A 26,101-nucleotide genomic window follows, 5' to 3' on the forward strand; every position below is an offset into this window, starting at 1 on the left:
GGATCATAGCGTTCTCAACAAAAAGGGCATTTTTCTTTGTATTGTAAAAGGACTGTTTCTCAAGTTGAGAAAATGCTAGTTCTCAGCTTGAAGTCCAATGTAATTCTCCAATTGGTATCAAACATATTATTGAAATACTGAAATTGAAATAGTAAAATACCTTATACCTTTTTGATTGAAACGACATATATAGATGAATTTAAATATTAATTTTTCATTTTATTACTCGTTTTCGTATTACAGTAATTCACTTCACAGTACACAGTCCGACAGTAATTTTGCCACTTGATTCACTTGGCGTTTTATTTTCTTTCAAGATTATTTGAGGATATTTTGAAGATTATTTACTTTTTGTTGGTAATTTTCCTCTTTATATAGCTTTGTGGCCTTATTCATAAAAAATAAAGTAGGTTCAAAGAGCTTTATAAAGTGACGTTTTCATAAATTTTTCAGTTTATAAACGTTTTTTAAAGCCAATTTATTTTTTATGAATAAGGCCATTAGTTTTTCACTTGATAATTAAAAATTCGTTTCTCTATCACTTTTTACGTATCTGCGCGTCGGTTAGAGACCCTGCAGGGAAAGCTACTAGTTGTGAACTAGAATTCTACCAGTTTGCGTTTCAGCCCAACTAGTTCACGTTCTATCCTTTTTCAATGTTAGCGACTGGTATTTTTAACATTGCGATGTCCTACGAGATGTCAATTGTCAGGCTATGCATCAGCATCTACTAGTAGAAATACTAGTAGCATCATACCAGTTGACGAGATAGTCTGCCAATTCATCCCCTATGAAAAGAATTAGTATGCCTTTTTGCTCGCGGTGCTCCAACAGTCGCAATAGCCGACAGAGCAAAGCACTCGCGTGGTATGCCTGAGGTACCAGGTTCAAGCCCGGGCGCAGGGAAAATTTTTATTTTATTTTTTTTTTATAATATTTCTTTTATTTATATTTTTTATTTAGGTTTTTTTTGTTATTCTTAAATTTAATTTCTTCCCATATATTTGTTTCTTTGTTTTTGTAATGCAACTAGATTTTTAAGTTTGTTATTTATATTTAAATTCAAATAATTATTCCTAACTTTAAAAATCTTAACCACCTCCAAGCGGCCTCGAACCTGCGATCCCAGAACCAGAACCAGAACCAGTAGTCTTCACGTGACGCCACAGCCGACATTTGTAAGAAAAGCAATCAATTGCGCTTTATTTTAGGCTTTGGCAATTCAAAGGCAGATGTCGCTGAACGCTTAAGTTCTTCGAAAATGTCGAACTGGTAGGCACATACTAGTTTATGAACTAGTATTTTTTCTAACTGGTTTGGGTTTTCACTGCAGGGGATGAGTTGGAGATTAATGTTGGATATCAACTTGAGAACTATGAATTTCTCCAAGGTTGGAGAAATATTTTTTTAGTGTTTATTGGGTAGTAACGCATTTTTCTGTTTCTTGCTTATGACGGTTTTTTATTTGTCATTCCACAGTAATCGATACCGAACGAAATGAAAATAAACTTTGAGTGTATTTTTTCTAGTAAGTAAGAGTAAATAAATAACAAAGTCTAGTCATAGCTGTCCATACAATGAACCTTTTAAAACCATAAGCAGAATAAATAATTAGCTGAAAAACTGTGATACAAGTAAGTAGTAGCTAATTTGGTTTGCGTACTTGTCTCACCCGTCACAGTGACTAACCGCGCTATTCCCAAATCATTGACAAAATTCCTCGTATGACTATTGTCACAATTACTGCGCCTAAAACACTNGCAGCTTTTTGACATAATTTTCAATGGGATATCTGTCCAAAAAGCTGCAACTAACTTTAAAGTCGACTTTATTTTGACTATGACTAGGGGCCATTGTTTCGCCGTTGTCGCGTACTCAGTAGATCATTACAATAGCAATGACAATGTTCACCATTTGAGCGCTTAAAATAAGTTTGCGGCATAGTATTAGGCGCAGTAGTAAAGACAATAGTCAGCCGTTGGGTTTTGTCATGGGCGTGGAAAAAGGGCTGTAAAATTGATATCATTGCCACGACATCCGGTTCTACGTGCCAGTATTGCCAGCTCCAAATAACCGAAAATCCCATTCTCCTCTGAAAAACACCCTGTTTATCCCTTTCGAAAATTCGAAAATCTTATTTATGAATATTAAATAACTACTAGAGTAGCGGGTGAACTTCGTCTCGCCCAACATTTATACAATACTTTAACCAACCTCCTGCCGCACATTTATCTGCTCTGATTATGGTTTTTGGGTCGTCAGAAGGCATATCTTCCATTGCCATTTCCGATATATACAACGGTGCGGCATGTCGAAGTAATTGGACATTTTTCTTCTGACTGTATGGTGCAGATCGGGATTCCGCATTTATTTCAGTTGTTAAGGACCATGAATTCCAGACGCAAGCACTCAAAGCTGTTGATTAACATGGGCGCGTTTCTGACGATTTTGATGTGCTCTGGTAATCGCCAATCTTTGTAAATTGCGGTTGCGTGAGCCAATGTTTCATAACCTTATCACGAGTTTCACTTTTCACTTTTGGTTTCCATGTATTTAATATGGTCAGATACAAAATTTTCGGGTGAATTTTTTTTCGGGCGAATCTCAAGATCAGGTTATCTAATGTATGACAACATCCGATGAGGCGGCTCTTGGAGTATTGAAGTATTTATTGAAAAACACTCTATTTCAGAATTTGGTTGAAGAACGCCCCATCTCAGAATTTGGTTCAAAAGCCTCCTATCTCACTTCAAAATGTATTGAAAACATGCTGATATAGAGCGTTTTTGAATCGGCAACTGAAATAGGGCGCACTTGAAATTTTTTTTTAGATAGGGCGTTTTCGAACTGGTTGCCGAGATAGGTCGACTTACTCTAAAATCAGGTGCATTAAGGTCCTCAGCGTCGGAGCGTCTTAATTTTTCGCTATTTGATACTCGTCAGGTGAATTTTCGGTTGTCACTGCAGTTTGTGAAAATTCGGCAGCCGGAATTACTTTACGGAATGCATTCGGAACGTAGTACTTTTTGTTTTGGTGATTCACGGATATTGAAAATACACTTTTTCTCTAAAATAGGTAAGTTAATTTTATCTCAAAATATGGATCAGTAACACTGCGTTCACGTCGAAACTCTAAATCAGTGATTCCCAAAGTGGTTCAGGCGGATCCCAGGTCCACGGAAGACTCGACGGGGGCTACGTTGGCGTGAAAAAATATGGGGGTCCATGAGTTGTAAGTGGGGGTCCACGAAAATTTATCTGCTTTCGATAGTAATACGATGTTTGCATGAGGCAATTTTCCAGGCAATTTTAGAGACGATAGTTGAATCAAAAGTCGGCTGCACTCCAACTTCATTGAAAGCGATTAGTTAAAAGGCCGTTCACACCAGGCGATTTTCGCTTTCAAATAAAAGTTGCCTGTAGAAATGGGAACACCGTATAAAGAACGAAAATGGTTGCTTGATAGCCTCTTTATCAACCTTACATTTTTTTGAGTGGTGTATAGTGCTCTTGACGCACTGCTGCGCTTACCGTCACTTTGTGTTTTCATACGTGGGAAAACCTTAAAGTCCACCTGCAGACTAATAAGAACCGGATGTTGGTATAACACTGAGTGGGGCGCGGCGGAAATTGCTTCAGTATTCCAGGCTGAGGTAATTGCAATCCTCAAAGTCATGGACTACGTGGTGGAACATTGGTGGAGGAGAAGGAGTTTACGTGTCTGCAGTGACAACCAAGCTGCACTTAAGGCATTGGCCGGGCCTCTAACCTACTTCCAAACTAGTTCGGCAATGCAAGTCTCGACTAAATTATGGTGGTAAACATAGTGAGCTTGCTTGATGCCAGGTCACCCAGGAGTACCTGGTAATGAGACATCTGACCATTTCGTCAGAATTGGCTCAGACTAGGCATTCCTCGGTCCACAACCAGTTTTAGCACGCCCACTTTAGGCCATCGAAGCAACCATCAGAAACTTGGTGAATATATCGCTCAGCAAAGACTGGGAGGCATCGAGGCGATGCAGGTGGGCAAAACTCATATTTCCTTCAACTTCAGAAGATCTATCTAGTTTTTTGATCTCACTGACTGGTCACTTCACGTGGCACAAACACCTGACTGTGATAGGCGTAAATGACAAGACGGTGGAACACTTTTTGTGCTTCTTGCTCGCTTGGTTATTTGTTATCGATTCTTTTTAACTCGTTCTTTTCTCTATTGTCAGTTTCTGAATTAAAAGTTTGGCATAAAAAGCTTAGCCGTTTTGTTGTTTTAAGTTTTGTGTATTAAAAATGTGAGTGATAAATATTTTTCGCTTCACTTTAACTGCCTAACCAGAATGATGTGGCTGTAGTATGTAGCAAGAGCTGTCAAAAGTTAAAATATTCTAAATGCTCTAAACTTCCCACAATATGTAGCTGTAGTTATGGTGTATTATTGCAGTAAAGCTCGGAGCGATAAAAATCATGATACAAATAAATAAAATAAAAAATAAAAACTTTAATATACAACGCTTTTATAAATGGACTAAAAAGTAGAAGATAATTTTTCTCAGTCCCACAGAATTTGTTTTGATAACTTTTGATTTTGAAATTTTAGCAAAAGTCATTATAAACAATTAATGACATTGAAAATGAAAAGCGTGGGGTGTTCTACTTTTTAGTTCATTTATAAAAGCCTTATATATTAAAAAGTTTTTATTTTATTTTATTTATTAGTCTTGTCAGTATACAATTTTGCAATAATTAAAAATACCACATTTCGCTGATCTTAAACTTGTGGGGATGTAGTTACTATCGGGCTGGTTCGTTTTTCGATCTAGTACGGAACTAGAAATTTCATTCACTACCCTGCAAAAAATTGTACGACTAATCTCTAAAGAGAGTATTCCGAGATTGTTCTCAATAGGGTACAATTGGGCATTAATTAGTCCAAACTTGTCTCATACGGGTACTAATGGAGGTCAATTAGTCTCGACTCATCCCTTATGGGTATAATTGGATAGCAATTAGCCCCCAACTCATCTCTAACGGGCACTATTAACGATTTAATGATATGTACGCACTTAGTCAGTGAAATTTCATGTGCGGCGTTGGCACACAGAGAGAGTATTCGCCTAACAAAACTGAGCACCCCGGTTCGAATCTCAGCTGGCGCAAATTTTTATTTTTATTTGTTAAAAGTGACTAGTCGCTTTTTATACCCGTTCGGGTATAAAGGTGAACAATTAGTCTCTTCATAGGACATGCTCAAACAAAAGCGATCAGTTCATTCCATATAAAGAGATCAAAAGTGGTATTAGTCGCATGCTCCTTTGCGATTGCTCCCGGAGTCATCCCGGATTAGTCCCATTTTTTGCAGCGTTATGGTGTTACTAACCCATCTGTAATAATTTTTGATTGGAGTGCCATCTATTGTTTTTTCGTGCGAGCTATCTTTTACATATGAGTAAGTAGTCAAGCTAATCTTTTCACATATGAGCAAGCAGACAAACTATTTGGTTTGAATAAAACTGAATTGGTAAACGTTAAAATTTACGTTGCAATGCATCCTTGCTTTCAACATACTACATACATGTGCACATGCATACATGTACACAATTTCATTTAAAGAAATGGCGTGTCGTCCATTTCCGCTGTAGCGTATGAAGCGTAGTGGGGCGACATCTAGAGTCTTCTAATTGTATCTGTTTGACATATTGCCTACAACGAGATTGATATCTAGACTAGGTTGATATCTAGAATTTGCCATAAATAGCTTTGCTACATTTATAGTAGGTGCATTCTTTTGCAACCGAGCTACAAAAGAACACTCGCTCAAATGACGAAATACACGCAAAGCAACAACACAAACTCGGCTATTTATTCGAGCCCAGCCAGGTCGGTTAAAAAATACGCGACCTTAAGGGTAGTGTTGGTAAGTGAAAAAACTGCTCTATTGTGAATTGTTAATGGGAAAGTGGAGAGGGAAATTTTTGCTTCCTTTTATACGTGACTTATATTTTAAAAGAGTATATATATTACGCAAATACCTCGCATGATTACTCATTTCAATTGGTTTTTGTATCTAAATCCTGTTAAACTAATCACATTTTCTTGCCAGCAACCAACAGGGTTGCTTAAGTAGCTGAAAGGAAATTTTACCTGAGTTGAGCGTTCTTTTGTCGCTCGCTTTCAAAAAAATGCAGCTAGTATAAATGGTCGTCTGGACATACAACATTGCAAGTTGATAAGAGCGTTGTAATAACAAGTAATTTTTAGCAAAAAAAACCGACTTCAACTTTCATATAAAAAAAATATATATATATATATATATATATATATATATATATATATATATATATATATATATATATATATATATATATCCCATGATCCACTGATCGGATCTTAACCAGATTAGTATGGGACTACCTCTGAGACACTATTATCGAAATCGGTTGACGTGTTCCAAAGTAATGAGGTAACATACATAAAAAAAATTAAAAATTAATAAATAAATAAAAAAACAAAACAAATAAACAAGTAATTTTTAGCAAGAAAAAACCGACCTCAACTCACATAAAAAAAAAAATATATATATATATATCTCATGATCCACTGATCGGATCTTAACCAGATTAGTATGGGACCACCTCTGAGACACTACCTTTCCGATGCAAAAAGAATTATCGAATCGGTCGTGGTCCAAAGTTATGCGGTAACATACATTTAAAAAAAAAAAAAAAAATATTCCGACGAACTGATAACCTCCTCCTTTTTTGGAAGTCGGTTAATAAAAATATTCCGACGAACTGATAACCTCCTCCTTTATTTGGAAGTCGGTTAAAAAGAAGGGAGTTCCAAAATCACTTTTTCATCGCCATATTAACAACCTGTCAATTAAGCAGATTGTGACATTTCGTGCTACCATATCCAATATCTAAAATCCTTCAAATTTTATTATTCATTTTTTGTTTATTTAAAACATTCTGTTCTTAGAATCGAAATTTGAACAATGACTTTGGGTTATTGTGTCCACACGCGTAACCCGAATAAAAACAATTTTGACGTACACATGTGGTCAAAGGACTAAAAATTAGTATAAAATACAGATTAAAAATTTTCGAACACTAATTGATTAATAAATTCGATGTGAAATATGCACTTTTTGTAAAAAATACTGTGGTAGCCGGAGTTGGACAGATTAGGGATATTTTTTCTAAGCTCGGCCGAAGGCCTCCAACGCAGAAAGGTATTCTGCGCATAAATCCCGTGGTTATCGTAACCCTAATTTTACCCCATTTTAAAATGGGTCCCCAGGGGTCAGAGAGGGGAAGGGTGACTTCTCTTAAAGTTTGGACTGTACGACACTTACGACACCAACGAAACCTTGTGAACCACCTAAGTATGTATTAGATTCACACAGAAATGTTTATACCAGAAACAATCCTCGTCGGTATAAAAAACTAATAATCCTGGCTAGTTGCATTGTGAAATAATCAGACACTATTAATCTAATAAAATTATAGTTTGAAAAACTAAAACCTCGCTATCATAATTTCCCTTCGTACTGTCATCAGGTAACTTGAGAATAGAAATCGCTGCATCTTTTAGGGAGGTAATAAAAATAAAGTCTTTGGGAAGTGCTTATCGTATTTAATGTAAAATATAAAAAAAGGTAAATGTTAACAAAACTATTTTATACATAATCCCACATTTATGATATAAAATCTCCTCTACCAAAAAAACATAAATTGGGTAACAAAGTCGGGATTGAGCCGAACATTTGATAAGTTTATGGTGAAAATGTAAATAATGTAAATAACGCTAGGGCTCGAAGTAGTCTTAAAAAATATAACACCTCAGAGCGAGAGAGTATTTTAATGGATTTACGAGCTCTATTTTTTTAAACCTGCAAGTGTGTCATCACATTATTTTAATAATTAGAAATAAAAAATAATTGAAAGAAAATATTTTAATTTTATTTTGGCCACTCCGAGTTTAGTTTTTGAATTAACCCGCGATGCAAATTTACCTAGTTAGATACAATCTTCACAATTCATTTTTTTACGAGCTTTGGGAATATTTATAAATGTATGAGGAGGGGGTCCACCGAAACCAGTAAATTTTTTTAAAACGGGGAAAAAAGTTTGGGAACCTCTGCTCTAAATGATATTGAACATGCAAAATGTTGAAAGAAGCAATTTGAGTCCAGTTATTTTTACCCTTTCGAAAGCTTCGAAAATCTTAAAATTCAAATCGGAGATATGCATGTAAATAGTATGTGTGTGTCTAGCATGATGCAATAATACAAGGTGTTATCAGTTGGCCACTTCTCGCTCTAATTCCGCCATATTGACTGCCTTACGTGAAACAGTGTTACTTCTTTCACTATTCTTTGCCCATTAATATAGTTGAATGTATTTTATTTGTTTCTCAGTATACACACTTTGTTTTCTTAAAAAAGTATTTTGTCTTATTTATTTCATTTCACAACGAATATACTATAAAAAAGCAAATTTTGTTTAAAAGAAAATGTGAAATTTTATATTTTTCCCCCATATGGGGATTCATTTCTTGCAGTAAAGTGAGTTTTTGGACTCGACCTAAAGCATACATTGTAAAATGCCATGCAGAGTGCATATTTATATTTGTGGACGGTAGCCAACCACCATAAACTCCACAGCTGTTGACTCCACAGCTTTGATTTGACCACTTTTGTACCATCTCCGAGAGGATGCATGAGTTTGTCTTCTTTGGAAACAAATATTCTATCTAAGTAAAACATAATTTAAGCTGAACTTTTAAATGTATAATAATTTGGGCACTGTTTTGTATTAGGTACGTAACAGCGCGGTAAAATGCCGCTTGAATTTCCGCCTGGCGACCTTATCCACTGGGGCATTACCTCATACCAGCACTAAAAAGAATCAGGTACTAACAAAAATAAGTAGGTAGTGAAGTTCATGTATCTATTTACATAGCTCGATTTGGTGTTTAATGCATCTCCTCGCCGGCAGAACTGCTTCCACTTTTTCGCCAGATTTGCGTCCGTAGGAAACGAAAAATAAACTTATATAGCACGCTTTCCTTTTGTTTTCACTATTACACTTTGTCACGGCACACTTCATTTTACTTTGTAATGTCTCAATAATTGTTTAAAACCGCGCAGAAATATTAACGCACAAATATTAAAATTGTTATTTGGATTTTTCGTATGCTCACAATCAACAATTGCACCAAGATGACGTCACGCACACGGCTGATTCTGTCAAAATCACAAAGAGCGGATTAGCGGTACCGCGATTGGTGCAATCTTAATTCTCAAAACCCCCACCTGCGTTCACCACCTTTCCTTAAAAATTTTCCTTTAGAATTATAGAAATCGGTTAACGTGGTCCAAAGTAATGCGGTAATATACATACATAAAAATAAAAAATAAAAAAATATTCCGACGAATTGATAACCTCCTCCTTTTTTTGAAGTCGGTTAAGAAACGTCCGAACGTAACGCCCAACCGCCATACTTTTATAAAAAATTTATTAACATTAAACCAACAAAAGAAAAATACTCAAAACTTGCCAAAATGTTGCGACCGTATTAATTTGTTCGACACTATAAGAGTAGAACTCCACAACCAGCTTTTCACCGTGGAACGCCTGAAAAGCTTGTAGTGGAGTTGAGTGGACTAAGAACGTACTATATTTTCTGCTTCGTAACACATAAAACTGAGATCTACATTTTTTCCAGATTCTACCACAGAATTTTTTTTTTTTGCCTACCGTTAGTTGAGCTTGACGAAAATGATTGACGGATCAACCGAAATAGGCGGGGCTTTGTAGTGCCCCTACAACAACAATAACTAAAATTCATGTAACTCATTTGGATTCAATTGAAAAAAAAAATCCAGGAATGTAGACCCAATTCCTCGGAACTTATAGTTTAAGAATTAAGTCTTAAAATGTATGTTGAAATATCACACCCGTCACCGTGGAATAAGCCATAAATTGTTCAACAAATTGATCATGTCTGCGGTTTTTTGTATAGTGAGATTAATTGCCATACACCTGATTTCTTTTACGCAATTTTTTTCACGCGGCATTTTTAAACACCCTCCAGTTCTATTTTTACGCGGTTTTCCTTTTTTTGCACGGCCTTTTCTTCTATTTTACAACGCTTTTATCAACTTGCAATGTTGTGGCTTTTCTTATTCGATTTGTAACTATGTACACAAATTGGTACCTAATAAAACGCTATATTTCAACTTGAATTTAGAAGAACAATGGAATACTATCGAAATCTTTACGAAGAGGCCAAAAGTAAAATGCCTCTAGCTCTATAATCCGATTATTCCCCATAATTGATCAGCACACAAAAGAAAAAATGTTGTTTTGTTCGGATCGTTCATTTAATAAACATCTAAGTACATAGTATGTTTTGGTTTATCTTACTCGTACGAGTTAAAAGTTTCCTATGTAAATACCTTTTTTTACGCTGTTTTTTTGTAGAAATTGGACCGCATAGGCTGATTTGCATGAAAATTTATCTATTTTTACGCGAACATTTTTTGGTCCCAGTTAACCGCGTAAAACGAGGATGAAATGAACCGCATAAAAAACGTCTTCCGAACCACATGAAGCTCCTTCATTTTAACTGTAACGGACTTCAGAGTAAGATCGAGGAGATAACCATCTTCATGGGAAGGCATGGCATATTGATAGCTGCGGTCCAAGCGACGAAGCTGCACAGCAATTCAACGTTGTTGAATTGTGCCGGATACAACGTGCACCGTCGAGATCGCGAGCGAGATTATGGCAGTGGCTTAGCGTTCATCACGCTCCACACCGTGCAGTATAGTCTCATTGAAGCAGACATCGACCGCAGGGATACACCCTAGAATGTCAGGGCAATGCTATCCGGTCAAGCGATGTTGAGCTCGAAATATTCAACGTGTACATATTTACCTCCTGTCACCTGCTGCCCGGAGGATATCACTCTGAAATATGTGCGCTCCTCAGAGGTGAAAACCATATGGTAGTAGGGGACTTCAATGCGCACCACGATCTTTGGCACTCAAGCCTGCCAAACGATCGTAGTCATCTCGATCGATAAACCAACCGAATTTGCGTCCGCGGAACACCGGACCTATATCAACTTTTCGAAAGCTGATTGGAAAGGCTTCGCGGAATTTACTGAGAGCACCTTCGCTGCGCTTCTCACACCAACCGACGTCCACCTTGGTGAACGTATGTTCCGCAGGGTTGTCACTGCTACTGCAGCTCGCTTCGTANTATATCAACTTTTCTAAAGCTGATTGGAAAGGCTTCGCGGAATTTACTGAGAGCACCTTCGCTGCGCTTCTCACACCAACCGACGTCCACCTTGGTGAACGTATGTTCCGCAGGGTTGTCACTGCTACTGCAGCTCGCTTCGTACCGGCAGGATGTATCACAGACCCTCGTCCAAACTTTCCTGTTGAAGCGGCTGTCCTAGCCGATGAGCTTGACAATTTTCGTCAGGCCGATCCTGGAAATCCCCGAATCAGGGATCTCAACGTGGGGATTCGGCAGCTTGTGAACGTACATAAGCGGAAAAAGTGGGAAGAGCATCTGAAGACTTGCGACTTCGCCTCTGGTGTGAGTAAGCTTTGGTCAACCGTGAGGTCACTGTCCAATCCGACGAAGCACGACGGCAGGGTCGAAATTTCTTTCGACGGCCATGCTTCGTCGATCCGGAGCGATGCGCGAGCTATTTTAGCCGGCAGTTCATACTGCATCCTCCGGTGGACAAAGCCAAGCGTCGAGTGACCAGAAGGCTGCACAAAATGCCAACAACTTATGCCTCCCTTGCTTTCACTAGCGGTGAAGTTCAGGTGACCATCGGGAAGACGAAAACCTCCAAGGCCATGGATCCCGACGGAATATGCATGCTGATGCTGAAAAATTTGGGTCCTGCAGGAGTAGCACACCTAACGCAGGTCCTGAATTCAATCATCCCAGACATCTGGAAGGTGGGGAGAGTGGTCCCACTACTCAAACCGGGGAAACCCGCCAACAAAGGAGAATCTTATCGGCCAATAACACTCCTTTCCCCGGTAGCGAAGACACTAGAGGCCTTGCTGCTCCCGTATTTCACAAACCACCTGACCCCAGCGAAGCATCAACATGGTTTCCGTAAAGTGCACAGTACAACAACAGCACTTAACGCCATAAAAGCTCAGATAACACGTGGCCTTAACCGCAACCGTCCCTGTGAGAGAACTATTCTAGTAGCGTCGGACCTGTCAAAGGTGTCGGCGAATTAGCTGAGTGGTCGACACTCGTCGGTAATGTTTAGAGGCAAAACGAGCAAACTTAGAAAAATAAAACAGGGGATTCCTCAGGGTGGTGTCCTTTACCCGCTACTATTTAACTTTTACATTTCAAAGCTCCCTCAACCACCAGAGGGAGTCTCGATTGTCTCTTAAACCGACGATTGCTCGACGATGGTGACTGGGAATGGAATTGATGACTTGTGTTCGAAAGTAAACGGGTATCTCTGCGAGCTTTCTCGCTTCTTCACTGCAAGGAGCCTAACCCTCTCCCCTACAAAATCCTCTGCAACCTTGTTCACCACCTGGACGAAGGAGGTCAGGCTACCACTGGGGACTCACGTCGATGATATACCAATTCCGACGGTGAATAACCCCGAAATACTCGGAGTAACCTTCGACAGTCTGCTCTCCTTCTCTGCGCACGCAACCGCTATCTTCAACAAAGTACAAGTCGCTAAGAAACGTTACTGGCAACATAAAAAGCAATAAGCTGGCCGGTTTTAAATTATGCAGCAACAGTGTGGTGGCCGGGGACTTGTAGAACGCAGTGGATGAAGCTGCAGACGACCCAAAACACCGCACTACGGCCAGAGACTGGATGCCACCTGCACGACAAGGCGAAATTGTACCCGGTCAAAGAGCACAACACAATGCTCTGCAAGCAGTTTCTTGTTGGGAGCCATAGACGTGGTCACCCTAATGGCCAGCTGTTTGCAGAAGAGCCCTCGCCCAGGCACGTCACGAGGCATCTCTACGAACTGACGAATGATGTACAGAGGTTCATTAAACAACCTCTGGACCCGTCAGCTTATCGACAGGCCCTGAACGGCATTCACAGGGAGTCAGTCTCGAGTTATGTAGACTCCAGACCTGTGAATGCCGTTCTAGGCGCACAACCACCGGACATTGACGAGATGGAGCTTCACCTGCCTCGGGAGACTAGAACCACAATAGCCCAACTTCGCTCTGGCTACTGCAGCAGGATAAACTCATGCCTGAGCAGACTAAACGCAGATGTACCAAATGAGTGTCCGGCGTGCGGAGAGACACCCCATGACTCGAAACATCTCTTCGTATGTCCGGAAAACCCGACAACCCCAACGCCTTTGTCCCTGTGGACCGACCCTATTGAGGCTGCACGCTTCTTAGGGCTGCCATTAGTGGAGCTTGACAACGACTGGGATATCAACTGATCTGGGCGGGGTTGTTGTAGCCGCTACTACAACAACAACAAAAGGATGAAATGAAAAAAGAAAGAATACAATTTTTGTGTGAAAATTTCTGTTTTATTTTTGTTGGCAAATGAGCGCCAATCGGCAAATACCATGATAAAAACATTACATTAATGTTTTTATCATAGTTAAATACATTTATATTTAAAGGGCTCGCAGTACCGCATATATAAATACATGCATATGTGATTGCCTCGTTAAGAATATGTTTTACAATATTCATACATATATGGTATTTTGATCCTTATTTGAGAAAAAAATTAAGATGTTGAGTTACATAAATTTATCAAAATTCAATTTACAAATAGTTTCGGTTTTTCGAACATACAATCGATTTATATCGGCATCGACAGTACACACAAATAAGTGTGGAAAAACGTACGATTTTCAATCTCAATTTATGAAAAAAAAATTAAGTGTTAAGATGAACTTTGAAAATAAGCTTTTGTACGGCTCATAAATGACATTACATTACACCTATGCTTAATTTTTACATATAATTATGCATATAGATTTGTTTTACATGACTATGTGGGTCATACTTCTAGCAGACGTTTAATCAGATACTGTCTTCTTTTTCTTTTCGTCATTACGATTGTCGTGACCACCACGACGTTTACGGTGTCCGTGACCGCCCTTACTTTTGTTATGATGATTTCGTCGACTCTTCATTTGTTCAACAGCCTTGGCTAAGTAAGTCTTCTCCTCCTCTTCCGAGAGTGTACGCAATTCGAGTTCCACGCCATCATTCAGTTTTAACTAAAATATAATTTTATTGATATAATTTAAGAGTATGATATATATTTATCTCATAATGCATTTATAATAATACTCGTACTACCTTATTTCCCTCCAATTTCTCAAGAAACTCTCCGCCGTTGTTCTCTTCCACAAAACGAATATGTCCAATCTTATCGCCTTTACTATAATCAATGTAAGCAATTTCTAAATCCCCTGAAACCTTTTCAATTGCTTCACGCAGTAATTCACGAGTGACAGTATTGGTACCGTTTTCAAAGAACACAACAGTTCCTTTAGGCAGCTGCAACTTCTCTTCTTCAGGTTTAGCTTTTCCTTTCTTTGACTTTGATTTTGTCTCTTCTTTTTTGTCTTCCAAATACTTTTCTTGCCACTTCCGCAGAAGCTCGCGTTCATTATAAAGAACCTGATGATATGTATATTAAAATATTTTTATATGAAATGGATTGTGTTCAGAAATTTCATCGATTCAAAGCATCAGTCCCTTTTATTTCTATTGATGGAAATGTCCAATATGTGCAATGACGGTTAAATGCCTAATTGGTACTTAGTTGCGTAAATGGACATTCCCATCAATTATACTTTAGAGGTTAAAGATACTGATGCCACTGGGGGTCAGTTTTTCAGTGCACGGCCGTGGTTTAAACTCAGTTTAAACGCCCGATCCGGCTGGTTTAAACTAAGATCAGCCAATCAAATGTCAGCCAGCTGTTCAATTTAAACTCAGTTTACTTAAACAAACTTTAAACTGGCACTGAAAAACTGGCCCAGGGTCAAGCCAACCCATGGATCCTTTTTTACTTTGTACTTACTTTTTCTTTTTCAATGAATTCCTGCGCTTGCTCCTTCTTGGCAAAGGTAACAAAAACGCTACCTTTGAATTTATAAGCTTTGGTCGGTTTATCTAGGTACTTGCGCATAGTAATGTGCAGCACTTTTTCATAAGGAGAAAAGAAATCTATTAATTCTGACATAGTTGTCTCCAGTGGGAAACCTTTGGCGTACGCAGTTCGAGATTGTATTTCTTTGCGTTGTTCTTCATTATGTTCTGGAATAGGACGTTCCGGATGGCGTCGTAGTTTTTCCTTGTCTTCGCTGATTTCCAGCAATCCTTCATCTGATTTAATAAGCGCATCAATTATTACTGTAGTATCTGTGGTCAATGATGACAAACGTTTAAATGTCAATAAGACTGAAAGTGGTACCCAGCCCTCTTCGTCTTTCGAGATCTGTTCTAATAGGAACTTATCGCGGCGCAAATTAGCATCACTGAAATAATATTCAACTTGACGTATAATAGCTCGTTCGCTCTTAGAGAGTGTGGCATCGACTTCTTTTTCTCCTTCAGAGGCCTCTTTCTCGTGTTCTTCAGTTACCTCTTTCTCTGGTTCTTCGGGGACTATTTTCTCGGGTTCTTCTGAGACTTTTTTCTCCGGTTCTTCTGAGGCCTTTTTCTCTGGTTCTTCCGATGCCTTTTTCTCCGGTTCTTCCGAAACTTTTTTCTCGGGTTCTTCAGAGACACCTTTCTCGGGTTTTTCAGTAACATCCTCCTTAGCGGCCTTCTTGATTTCCTCGGCCGACTCCTTTGGTTTTTCAGCTTCTATATCTGCCTTTTCGGAGTCACCGTTCTTCACTTCTTCAACGTGTTTATCCTCAACATCAGCCATTGTACCTTTAATAAATATTATTTGCAACCTTTAGTAAACAATTTTATAGCTAAATAGTTGATGAAATTACTTTAAATTGTTAAAAATTAAACGAAAATCTCTTTAAAACACGTGTGAGCAAAAAACACGTTTCCAGACAAAACGCCGCTAAAAGAAATGACAACGAAAATGACGGCAGCTTATAGCAACAGTGTTGCAAAGTGATGCTCTAGAGCGCTACAAAATGAGAATCATGTTATGAAAAATCCGAATACCAACCGATATGAAAAGGGGAATAGTTACTCGCTGGATATAGTGGAAGTAAAGTAGCTATTAGACGTGGCAAGTGCAAGTCCTTTTCAAGGGTCTGTGAAATTCAAGAATTTCCAAAAAATTATCTGAAAAATTTACTAAACCCACTAAAATGTGCACAAAAGAGTCAAAAAATGCCTAATACATTAATACTTAAACACTCCATATCAGTAGAATTAATTAATTACACGCATTTTTTCATATTTTATTCAACATTTTCATAATTTTTACAAATTCGCCAAAAAAACGCGTCACACTGCAACACACGACTGGTTTGACAGCACTTGCAGCAAAAATTTAAACTCCTAGTGCAGCAAATTGAAATTATTTCTCGAAAGCGTTTTGCGTAATCCCAGTTGCACCTTGCAATTTTTATGGCAAAAAGGACTTTCTGACTATTTACACGGGAAAGTAGACTTTCCATTTCGCATTTCGACAGCAAAATGCGCTTGCATTGCCACGTTTAACCGCACCTTACAGTGGCTACACAACGACGAACATGTGCGCGCACATGCTCGGCTCGCGGTGCATGTTCGTACCTTGTAGGGCGGTTCACGAGCATGCTCGCAAAAACTAAAATAATTTGATTTTCAGCGAGCATGCTCGTCGTTTGTAGCGTGGTTTGCGAGCATCGCATTGGAAACAAAAACAACCACCTCATCTTGTCATGATCCGTTTACAAAATTTTTTAACAACAAATAGGCACAAATAAATATTAACACGAATTGTATAAGTGACGAATTAACAAGGAAGGAAAACGGTAGGTATATCGATTGCTCAATTTGAACGATATTCAAGGGATCACACGACTCATTTAGCCAATGTTCGGGAAAACTTTTCATCCAGCAGGACAGCGAGGATTCTTGGCCCTCCTATAACAGAAAACGCACATCTGTGCTCTTGAGTTTCCTTATGAGGACTTTTACTGGCTTACGCATCGGAAAAATGTTGTAGTTGCAAGATCAAAGAAGATTATGCACGCTTGGCAGAGATTTCACAGGTGGAAATAAGACCATCCGCGGCAAAGCTCATGTCACCGAAAGGGATTAGTTTTTCATACAGTATCACAGCGTTACTATTCTCGGTCTATGTGTGAGGAAGATACCGTGCTTTAGTGGTTTCAACTTACTAAAAATTTTGACTTTACAGACTGTTTTTTCTTTTGTTTTTGTTTAGCATTAACCGACGCAAAAGTTCTTATTAGGCGCCGTGAAGCAAGTGGGCATTGGCTAGTATACGTATAAAATTGTGAAGGTAAGCTTGCTATATTCTTTAAATCATTTATTTATGACTTCAGATATTTATAGAACGTTCATTTAGGAATTCTATAATGGCTCTGGGTAACCGTTACCATTGCATTGCCTGTTGAAGATGTGGCCGAAGCATAGCTGAATGTAGCTGAAAAACTTAGTGCGAAAATGCCATTGGCCTAAAACACGCACGAATAATTGTGCAAGCATGGTTTGTTGGCGAGGGGAATGAAGACAATACATTGTTCGGTGAGTTTTGTACCAGGGCATTTGTACAAAGTGTAGCTGCAACTACCTTAATGTGTACACATATATATAAACAATAAAATTTAAAAGTGTGCGAATATTTAAAAAGTGCAGTAGAATGGTCCAGCTGTAACTACCTAAATGTGTACATATGTAGGTAAAAAGAAGTGCAGTGCTAATATATACATACATATGTATGTTAGAAAGTGCAGCAGAATGCTCCAGCTGCAAATAGGTACATATGTATGTAAAGAACAAAAAGTGTGCTGCAAAATATGTGCAAAGTGCAGTAGACTCTCACCTTTTGGCGGCTTTCCAATGCGCACAAATTTCGTTTATTTGTGCACTAAAGAATTGATGCGTTTTTGAAAACAGTCATTTTGGTCAGGAATAATATTTGCATTCGCTGCATTATTAGCATCAGTTCTAGTTGCATCTTTCCAACCAACCAGCATATTGGCTGGGTACCTACATGTGTAGATATGTGTGCAAACAGAATAAAGTGAGGCGTATATGAAAAAATTGCAAAAGAATATTTCACTAAATGAACGCTCCAACTGCAACTGCACAAATGTGTACATACATACATATGTATGCAGTTAAGCACAAAAAGAAAGGGAATTGCAAATACATTTGTACAAAGTGAGCTGCACCTACCTACATGTGTACATACCATGTATGTAGGTAAAAAGAAGAAAGTGCAATGGAAATATATACATCTATATGTATGTACATATATATTTTACATATACACATGTATTTATATAAATATTTTAAAAATATATAAATTACATATTTATTTTTCGTTATTTTAATACGTTAATTTTTCTTTTAGATTTCATTTGTCGAAGCTTCGTTGGATGTAAATTTTTTAGTTGCGCATAGCACCATGCTGGATGGAAAAATTGGAGAAGTTCGATAATGCCATTGAGTGTTACTGGAAAGCCTGCACTGTGGGTTATATTGTAGCAGGTAGTTATTTAATTACTAAGGCATTTTAATTTTGCATATACTTAAAAAACTTGGTTTTTTTTTCAAATGCTTAGCGGAAAATTTAAATGATAAACGAATGCAATCGCCATAGTAGCAGACACCTCATCAGGCAATATTATGTAAATGGAGTTTAGCGATCCTGCAATCGGATTTGAAAATGTCCAACAAACGCCGGCAATCAGTGGTAAAGGCACTTCTAGTCTAATTTTCAAATATTTTACGCTTAACTAACAAATTTTTAATAAATTGTTTTAATAGTTATTTCTATTGTATGTACATATTTATTTTAACACATAAAAAAGAAAAAACCCGATAAAATTTTGCAAAGTTGTAAGAAAACTGAGTATTTAAGAACCTCTATAAACGGTTTTTAATTGCACATATATATCGAAAGAAGGGTAATTCGATTACCTTTCTTTTGATTATAATACCGTTAAAATCGCTTATCTTTTTCTATAGAAATTTTTCAATTTTTGAAAACATCTATATGTATGCTGAAAAATCGCGGTCAAATTTTCCAAAGATGTAAGAAAACTGAATTTTTGTGAACTAATATAAATACTTTGGAACTGTTTATATATATATGTGAAGAAAGGGAAATCGATTACCTTTCTTGTGATTATAATACCGTTAAAATCGCTTAACTTTTTTATACAAATTTTTCAACTTTTGGAAACCTCGGCAGCCAGTTCGAAAACGCCCTATCTCAAAAAGCTTTTAAAAACGCCCTATTTCATTTATATATATGTATTTATTTACTTATTTATTATTACGGCGTTTTGGGCCTAAAATTTAAAATATGTATGTATAATAAAACTTTACAATTCATAAATTCATAAATTCATTGAATTCGATGAGCTGCACACTCTTGCAGCAAATGTGGGATATGTACATAAATGAAAATAAAGAAACCAACCACTTTCGTAATTAATTGTTTCATTTATTTATTTATTTTTATTCAACAAATAACAGTACAATAAAAAGTTACTTATTAGCATAGCAAAATTTTTAATTAAATTAACATATATACATATATATAAATATAAATATATTATGAATAAATAAATACAAAATTCAATATTTAAAAATTGGTATTGGGATATATGTACATATAAATCTGGTGGTAAGTGAAACGTTTTATTAGTTTTTTTTTTACATAAAGCCTCAAAGTAAATTTAAATATGGGAATTTATTATTGCTTTTCCACACCACCGCTGAGGTTGCAATAAAGGAGCGTTACCGACTTTTTTTGGGTGTTCGGTTCCCCTTGAGGCCTATTTTCACCCATATAAAGCAAATATTCTACATATATACATGCACATTAATACATCAGAAGAACAGTGTCTAAACAGTACTACTTGTACTAGTAGAAAATTAAAATATGAGATGCCATTGAAAATTCAGGTACAATGGGTAAGAACAATAACGTAAAATATATTAATAAACATACATATACATATGTACAACTTCGAAGTAGTCACGGAATTTAAATTATAATAACTACATATACATAACTCACCCACGGTGACAGCTTTTAATTTTATATGTTAAAAAAAGGGACTAAAAAAAAGTAGATGAAATGCGTTTCTCATTTCTTCCGTTGGGACGTTGGGAGACGTTGTTGATCCCTCTCTGAAGCCGATGCAACCACCGACGACGCAGTCCCAGCCTGCACAGTTGCTCGGTTGTCACTACGGGTAGGATGTTCGCCCTGGCCCAAGGGGGGGTCAACCATCTCCTTTAATGGAAGTTGTGGCGGAGTCGGTTTCACCGCCATCACTTCGGCAGCTTTCGAGACTGGAATGACCTCGTGCCAGCTCTCAGCCTGCCCAGTGGCCTTGCTGGAGGATGAGCAAGAGTCCAGGTCGATTTCTGTCGAGGCATCTGTAGGTTTCCCCGCCTCCGTCTCAACACTCTGCGGCTCCTTCGTAGGCGAAGTGCCCCTAAGATGTAATTTTATGTGGCCGAATCTGTAGGCTATCCGACCATTCACCGCAGCGAGTCTCGTCATTGATACGTGGTCAATGAGCAGTACCAAATGTACAAACTGACCACTTGTCAGCCTGTGCGATATCTTCCAGCCAGCGGTCGAAATGCGATTCTGAGCAGTGATGGTGTTCAGAATCTTCTCGTTACTGAGCTGGAAACTCTGGGGGAAATATCCTCGGATTACGTGAGTTCGAGGGAACTCATTTTCTTCCACAAGGTTAACGTCCATACCACACTTGGTCTTGATAAGCTGGACGTTCGATTTTAGCCACGTCGCTGTTTGAGCGTTCGAGCAGACGACAAGAAGCCACCCAGCTCGAGGGGCACAACTTTCGAACTCGGGCTTTACGTCGTCGTAAACTATTAATGTTAAGGAGCCAACCTTTAATGAAACAAAAGGTATTGGTGATATCACGATCCAAACTATCTTGCACTTTCATTGAATTAAGAAACTGTTCGGCCTCCTCAAGAAAACTTAATTGGTCCGCACTTGCTGAAAATGGTTGTTTGAAATTACCGGTTGCTCCAAACACGAGACTATTGAAAATATTGAACAACTTATCAAAAAAAAGAACAAACTCGGCTGTATTGAAAAAAGATGGAGACTCAGAATTATCTAAAAACCCGGAGCTGTAGATAGCAAACATTGCACTTTACACGCTCATTTTATTAAAAGGCTTAGGTCTTACATGTGCCGGGGTCAATTTATGAGTGCAAGAAATGTCATAATTGGCGCCTTTTTCATATACATGGATGATGTGCATCCAGTCTACAGGTCTGCCATGAAAACTAACTCTATTTTTCTGGTTTTCTAAGCAATTCCGCGTACTCTTCAGGAGATGGGGAGAATCGAAGAAATAAAAGATTTTCTCGCTATTAACTTCAAAAAATGGTCTGTCTTTCATAACTCCTACTATCCTAGAAAAACTCATGAAGTTGGAGCCTTGGTCAGTTACAAGTTGACACGGACGCAGACCAATACTCTGGAGCTGACCTATGGCTTGGAAAATATATTTTTCCATTATATGACCTTTGCACGATTTGTGAACAAAAAAATATGCTAAGGGATGAGTCCAAGAGTTTCCACCAATGCCTTGGACCAAAATTGTTAAAACACTAGAAGCTACACTTGGTGTGCGATTTTCATCGCCATAATCCTCCAATCCTATAATCATGTCTCTACTTCTTTCGTATTGAACGTTACTTTTCAGAGACATTTCGTCACAGCAGATCGAAACATATCTCTGTGCGTCCGTGAAACCTCGGCTTCTTAACTCCAGGGCTTTTAAGCTGCTATAGTTGCAGCCAGGGTTACGTGGCCAGCCTTGAACAAACAACTCTAGGGTCTTTTTGGAGGGCCATTTAAAAAGGGGCTTTAAATATCTAAATGCAATAGGTGATAAAAATTTAACTGCTAGAGCCAATGTTTTCAGTTCTCTGTCAAATCTATACCCGTGTGGAGTTCGGGGGGCATTTTTAAGGCAATTCTTCACACATATCGCTAAATGTGCAGGCAAGTTGCAAATTAGCTCTGAAATTAGTCTATCCTGTGAATTGACAGGCAAACTTGGCTCCTTTAACAAATATTCTACTCTATTTTCTAAAACTCTCACCTTATTGCGTAAATATTTTATCTCATCTTTTGCACTATCTAGTTCCTCCCGATACTTTCTCTTTCTAGGAGTCCCATCACTTAAATAAAAATCTGTTTGAGATTGCCGACTGTTTGCCCAGGTTTGAACTAAATTGGAACTACCTAAAGAGGAAGAAGGTGTGTCTTCTTCACCCTGGTGGGATTGAAGGGATTTTTCAAAGGATGCCTCTACCTCAAATAATTCGCAATTTGAAGTCGAGGCGCTATCTGCTGCTACGGGCGAAAAAGGTATCGGCAGAAAATCCTCAACGCCAAGTTCTATTACAGGGTCAGCGCTCGAATCCAAAATTTCGCTATCAATCTCTATAATAGAATCGAAACTTGGCTGAAAATCTTCAACTCCTACTTCTATGACTCCTTGTACGTCTTCAACTAAACTGCCTGATACATTCCTATCAGTAATCTCATTTTCCCTACTAGCTGTCACTGCGGGCGAATATAATCTTAAATTAATATCGGGAACTGCCCATTTGTGAAGGCCTCGGCTACTTCTCATCTGATGGGAAAAATGCCTCTGGCAGGCGAAAATATGTTTCGCTGTTGGGCCCACCACACCCAACAACTGGAGCCATTTACGCCGCCTATTGAAAAGAAGTAATTAGCATTAAAGCTAAATACCATATGCAAAACTAGTATACTAATTAATGCATATACAATGGTAATATAGTACATATATAAATAGAATAAAATACAAATAAAATACAACAAAGCAGTTTTAGTATAGGAAATATGGGGTGTGTGTACTAACTCCTAGAAGTTGGAAGTTTTTGATGGCATACTGGCGGAAAATTTGGAACTTCTAGCATTTATCATAGAAACCTATTAATACATCATATTAAATATAAGCAAAGATTTTCCAAAACCAAATTTAGTAAACACTTGCTAGTCCAATTAAAGTTGTTAGTTTAATGAAAGTTAAAATTGAAAACCAAAACATAGTCAAAAATAAATTAGTAAAGCGAAATTGAAATTTTATGTTAAGTGGAAATCGATAGGAAATCACGGGCAAGGGGAGATGGTTAAATGTATTTACATTAGTAAAGCGAAATCGAAAATGATGTGTTAAAAAACAATAAAGTAAAAAAATTGGTTATAACGATACCCGTTCTGGTCCGTTAATTGGAAAATTGGTTTCTGTAAAAAATCGAACATTACAAAAAAATATTGTTTTATGTACATACATATATTTCTTTCATATTTTTTACATTTATAATATCTCGGAAACTACTTCACCGATCAAAAAAGTATTGATGTTTATTTAAAGATAATTTAAATAGCTTTTACTCGATTTATGTATTATAACCCTTTTTAAAACCAATTTTAAATAAACGCCATTTAAAAGCGTATACTTGTTTTTTTTTTTAAGTATTTCTGGCTTAAAAATATATATAAAAAAAAAACGAAAAAATTATATTCTCAAGTAAAAGACCCATTAATTACCTTTACTTTGCCATCATTAGTTTTTTAATAAGTTATGTAGTTCAGAAGACATTAATATTTAAAATAATCAAAAAATTAATTTTAACCATTGATACCTTCTTTATTTTTTGCTTGCGCGAAATAATAGGTGTGTATAGTAACATTTCCAGTAAAAAATTCCAGCGAGAGCGTAAAAGCTAAATAGAGCGTAAAATTTAGAAAAAGAGAAAACTGGCAGAAAAATTTATTGAACGCAAAACCAGTAAAAACTTACGAATAAACAGTTGCATTGCTTTGATATTCCCGCTGTAAACATTTTACAATTAATAAATCAGTTTTAAATTCTTTGCTTTGCGCACAAGCATTTACACAATCCTGTTTATCATCAATTAGTTAATTAATTTTATTTTCCACTCTTTTTACTTTTGTTTACGCTTAACCAATTCAACAAATGGTAGCTTTCGATATTTATTATTGTTCTTCTGCTAGCTAATTTCTGCTAGCAAAACTTTCACTACCAACAATTTGCAGCTCTCCCATGTTATTACGCTCTCGATTCGATATTATGCGGCAAAATTTACCACTTTGCATTATTTGCAAATAATACTTTCTACATATTGCACGTTCAACAATAAATAGAATTAAATATATGCATGACCAAAAAAAAAGTAGAAAAGTACATAGGTACATTCGCAATTTTTGGGTATATCAGTTATCTATTAGCTTGAACATATTCTCCTTATCAAGCTTAATTGTATATTAAAATCTCCAAAAACATAAGTTTGAAATCAATCCTCTTTATTATTTTACGTGCAATATTTACTTTAATATAATTATAATTATTTTAATATACATATGTATATATGTATGTACATATAAAACTGATATCACTCACCTGGTCATTTCTCCCAACGGAGGGAATACATATAAAGGACATCCCAATGGACATCCCACGATGCAACTTTTGTTCACCATTTTGCTTCTGAAAAGATGCAAACAAAAAGTTATAACGACTATGTTCAAATAAATATGTACATATGTATATACATATGTAAATGGCATACATTAAAATAACTTACCTATTGAATTGTTACTACACGGTACCACTTGAGCGAAATCTGTAGTTCAGGAAGAATATGTATATTTTATTAAAAATATTCAATTTATGTATTGAAAGAATAAAAGAATGCCTGCGTCTAATTTTTTCAATTTGAATATCTGAAATAAATGCCAAGAGGGTTGCCTTACCTTATCACAATAGTACGAAATTAAAAATTACACAGCAAAAGATGTTTCTTTTGCTTATAAAAATTTATTTCGGAGCTCAAAAAATTTAAAACTAATATTTTTCATAAAACTGAATTTTTTTACCATATTTTAAATTATTTTTGTGCAACAATTCGCATTTAAGTTACAATGTCAAAACAAAAAACCTAAAGAATTTAAACTTGAAAAAAGTATAACACGACAACCCGGTTCGAAAATTAAAACTTCAAAAAATGATGCAACAGCTTCACAAAACCCTGAAGGTGCTTCACAAAACCCATTCTAACGTCATTTTGGCTAGCAACCACACCAATACTCTCAAGCAAAAACACCAATACACTAGCAAAAACACACCTAGAGCCTGCCAAAATCACACCTACAGCCTGCCATAAAAAACGGTAAGAAGAAGAGTTACGTTACTTATAGAACTGTACGATGGTTTAAAGTACACCAGAGTCTAGATTTGTGCAGCTAATTCCATTCCATTTTGAAATTATTCTATATAATTTATATACAAACGTATGCACAGCTATGTGAAAAAATAGGTTCATGACATTTTACCAGTTTTAGCTGTTTTTGTTTTGTTTGTTTAATGTTTATTAATTTTTTATAAATGCACATTTCGAACTTTTTAGAAAAATTAGAACGGTCCGAAATATCTTCACAACAACTAATATTTTTGATATTTTTATTTAGCTTTTAGACTTTGTTGCTTTTTCAATTTTCCTAATAAACAATCGTGGTACAAAGCTCAATAAAAATATTGAAAATAAAATGTTAACAAGCCACAATAACTTTGACAAAAAAAAAAACTAATATTTTATTCAGAATTTTTAGAAAAATTGTGAGTATGCAGTTTTATAACCCATTATATTCTAGTATGACAAAGTGGAAGTTTAAGTTGCTAAGAATTTGCATTATTTTTGATATTTTTTTTTTTGCAGACGGTGTTAATGTCTGTCAGAACATGGTATTATTTAACTTTGTTCGCATAACAGTTGTTTGTAACAGCCAAAACGAATCGAGATAAATATGGACAAATGA

General features: G+C 36.9%; 2 protein-coding genes and 1 long non-coding RNA gene across 9 annotated transcripts; 1 reads left to right on the forward strand and 2 right to left on the reverse strand.

Annotated features, from left to right (window-relative positions):
• Nucleotides 1-13,550: 13,550 nt before the first annotated feature.
• Nucleotides 13,551-16,145, reverse strand: La (La autoantigen-like). The gene is made up of 4 exons (XM_017609648.1): nt 16,020-16,145; nt 15,095-15,954; nt 14,365-14,688; nt 13,551-14,282 (listed from the first exon to the last, which is right to left on the reverse strand). The coding sequence occupies exons 2-4, from the start codon at nt 15,947-15,949 to the stop codon at nt 14,079-14,081; spliced, it is 1,383 nt and encodes a 460-aa protein (XP_017465137.1). The 5' UTR covers nt 15,950-15,954; nt 16,020-16,145; the 3' UTR covers nt 13,551-14,078.
• Nucleotides 16,146-16,839: 694 nt separating this feature from the next.
• LOC108358365 (uncharacterized) lies at nt 16,840-19,001 on the forward strand. Of its 7 annotated transcripts, none has more exons than XR_001846760.1 (6): nt 16,846-17,000; nt 17,059-17,332; nt 17,390-17,494; nt 17,561-17,739; nt 18,572-18,708; nt 18,783-19,001. It is a non-coding gene; the product is annotated as an uncharacterized LOC108358365 (long non-coding RNA). The 7 variants fall into 7 exon arrangements; XR_001846762.1 differs by having other exon boundaries at nt 17,417-17,494; XR_001846763.1 differs by having other exon boundaries at nt 17,090-17,332.
• A 1,935-nt stretch (nt 19,002-20,936) lies between these two features.
• Nucleotides 20,937-25,106, reverse strand: LOC108358359 (uncharacterized). The gene is made up of 5 exons (XM_017609642.1): nt 24,871-25,106; nt 24,687-24,773; nt 23,475-23,506; nt 22,475-22,953; nt 20,937-21,100 (listed from the first exon to the last, which is right to left on the reverse strand). The coding sequence occupies exons 2-5, from the start codon at nt 24,738-24,740 to the stop codon at nt 20,937-20,939; spliced, it is 729 nt and encodes a 242-aa protein (XP_017465131.1). The 5' UTR covers nt 24,741-24,773; nt 24,871-25,106.
• Between the last annotated feature and the right edge of the window lie 995 nt (nt 25,107-26,101).

The sequence above is a fragment of the Rhagoletis zephyria genome, unplaced genomic scaffold (genome assembly GCF_001687245.7).
Source record: "Rhagoletis zephyria isolate East Lansing unplaced genomic scaffold, Rhagoletis_zephyria_1.1 Rzeph_scaffold_00242, whole genome shotgun sequence".
NCBI classification, from domain to species: Eukaryota; Metazoa; Arthropoda; class Insecta; order Diptera; family Tephritidae; genus Rhagoletis; species Rhagoletis zephyria.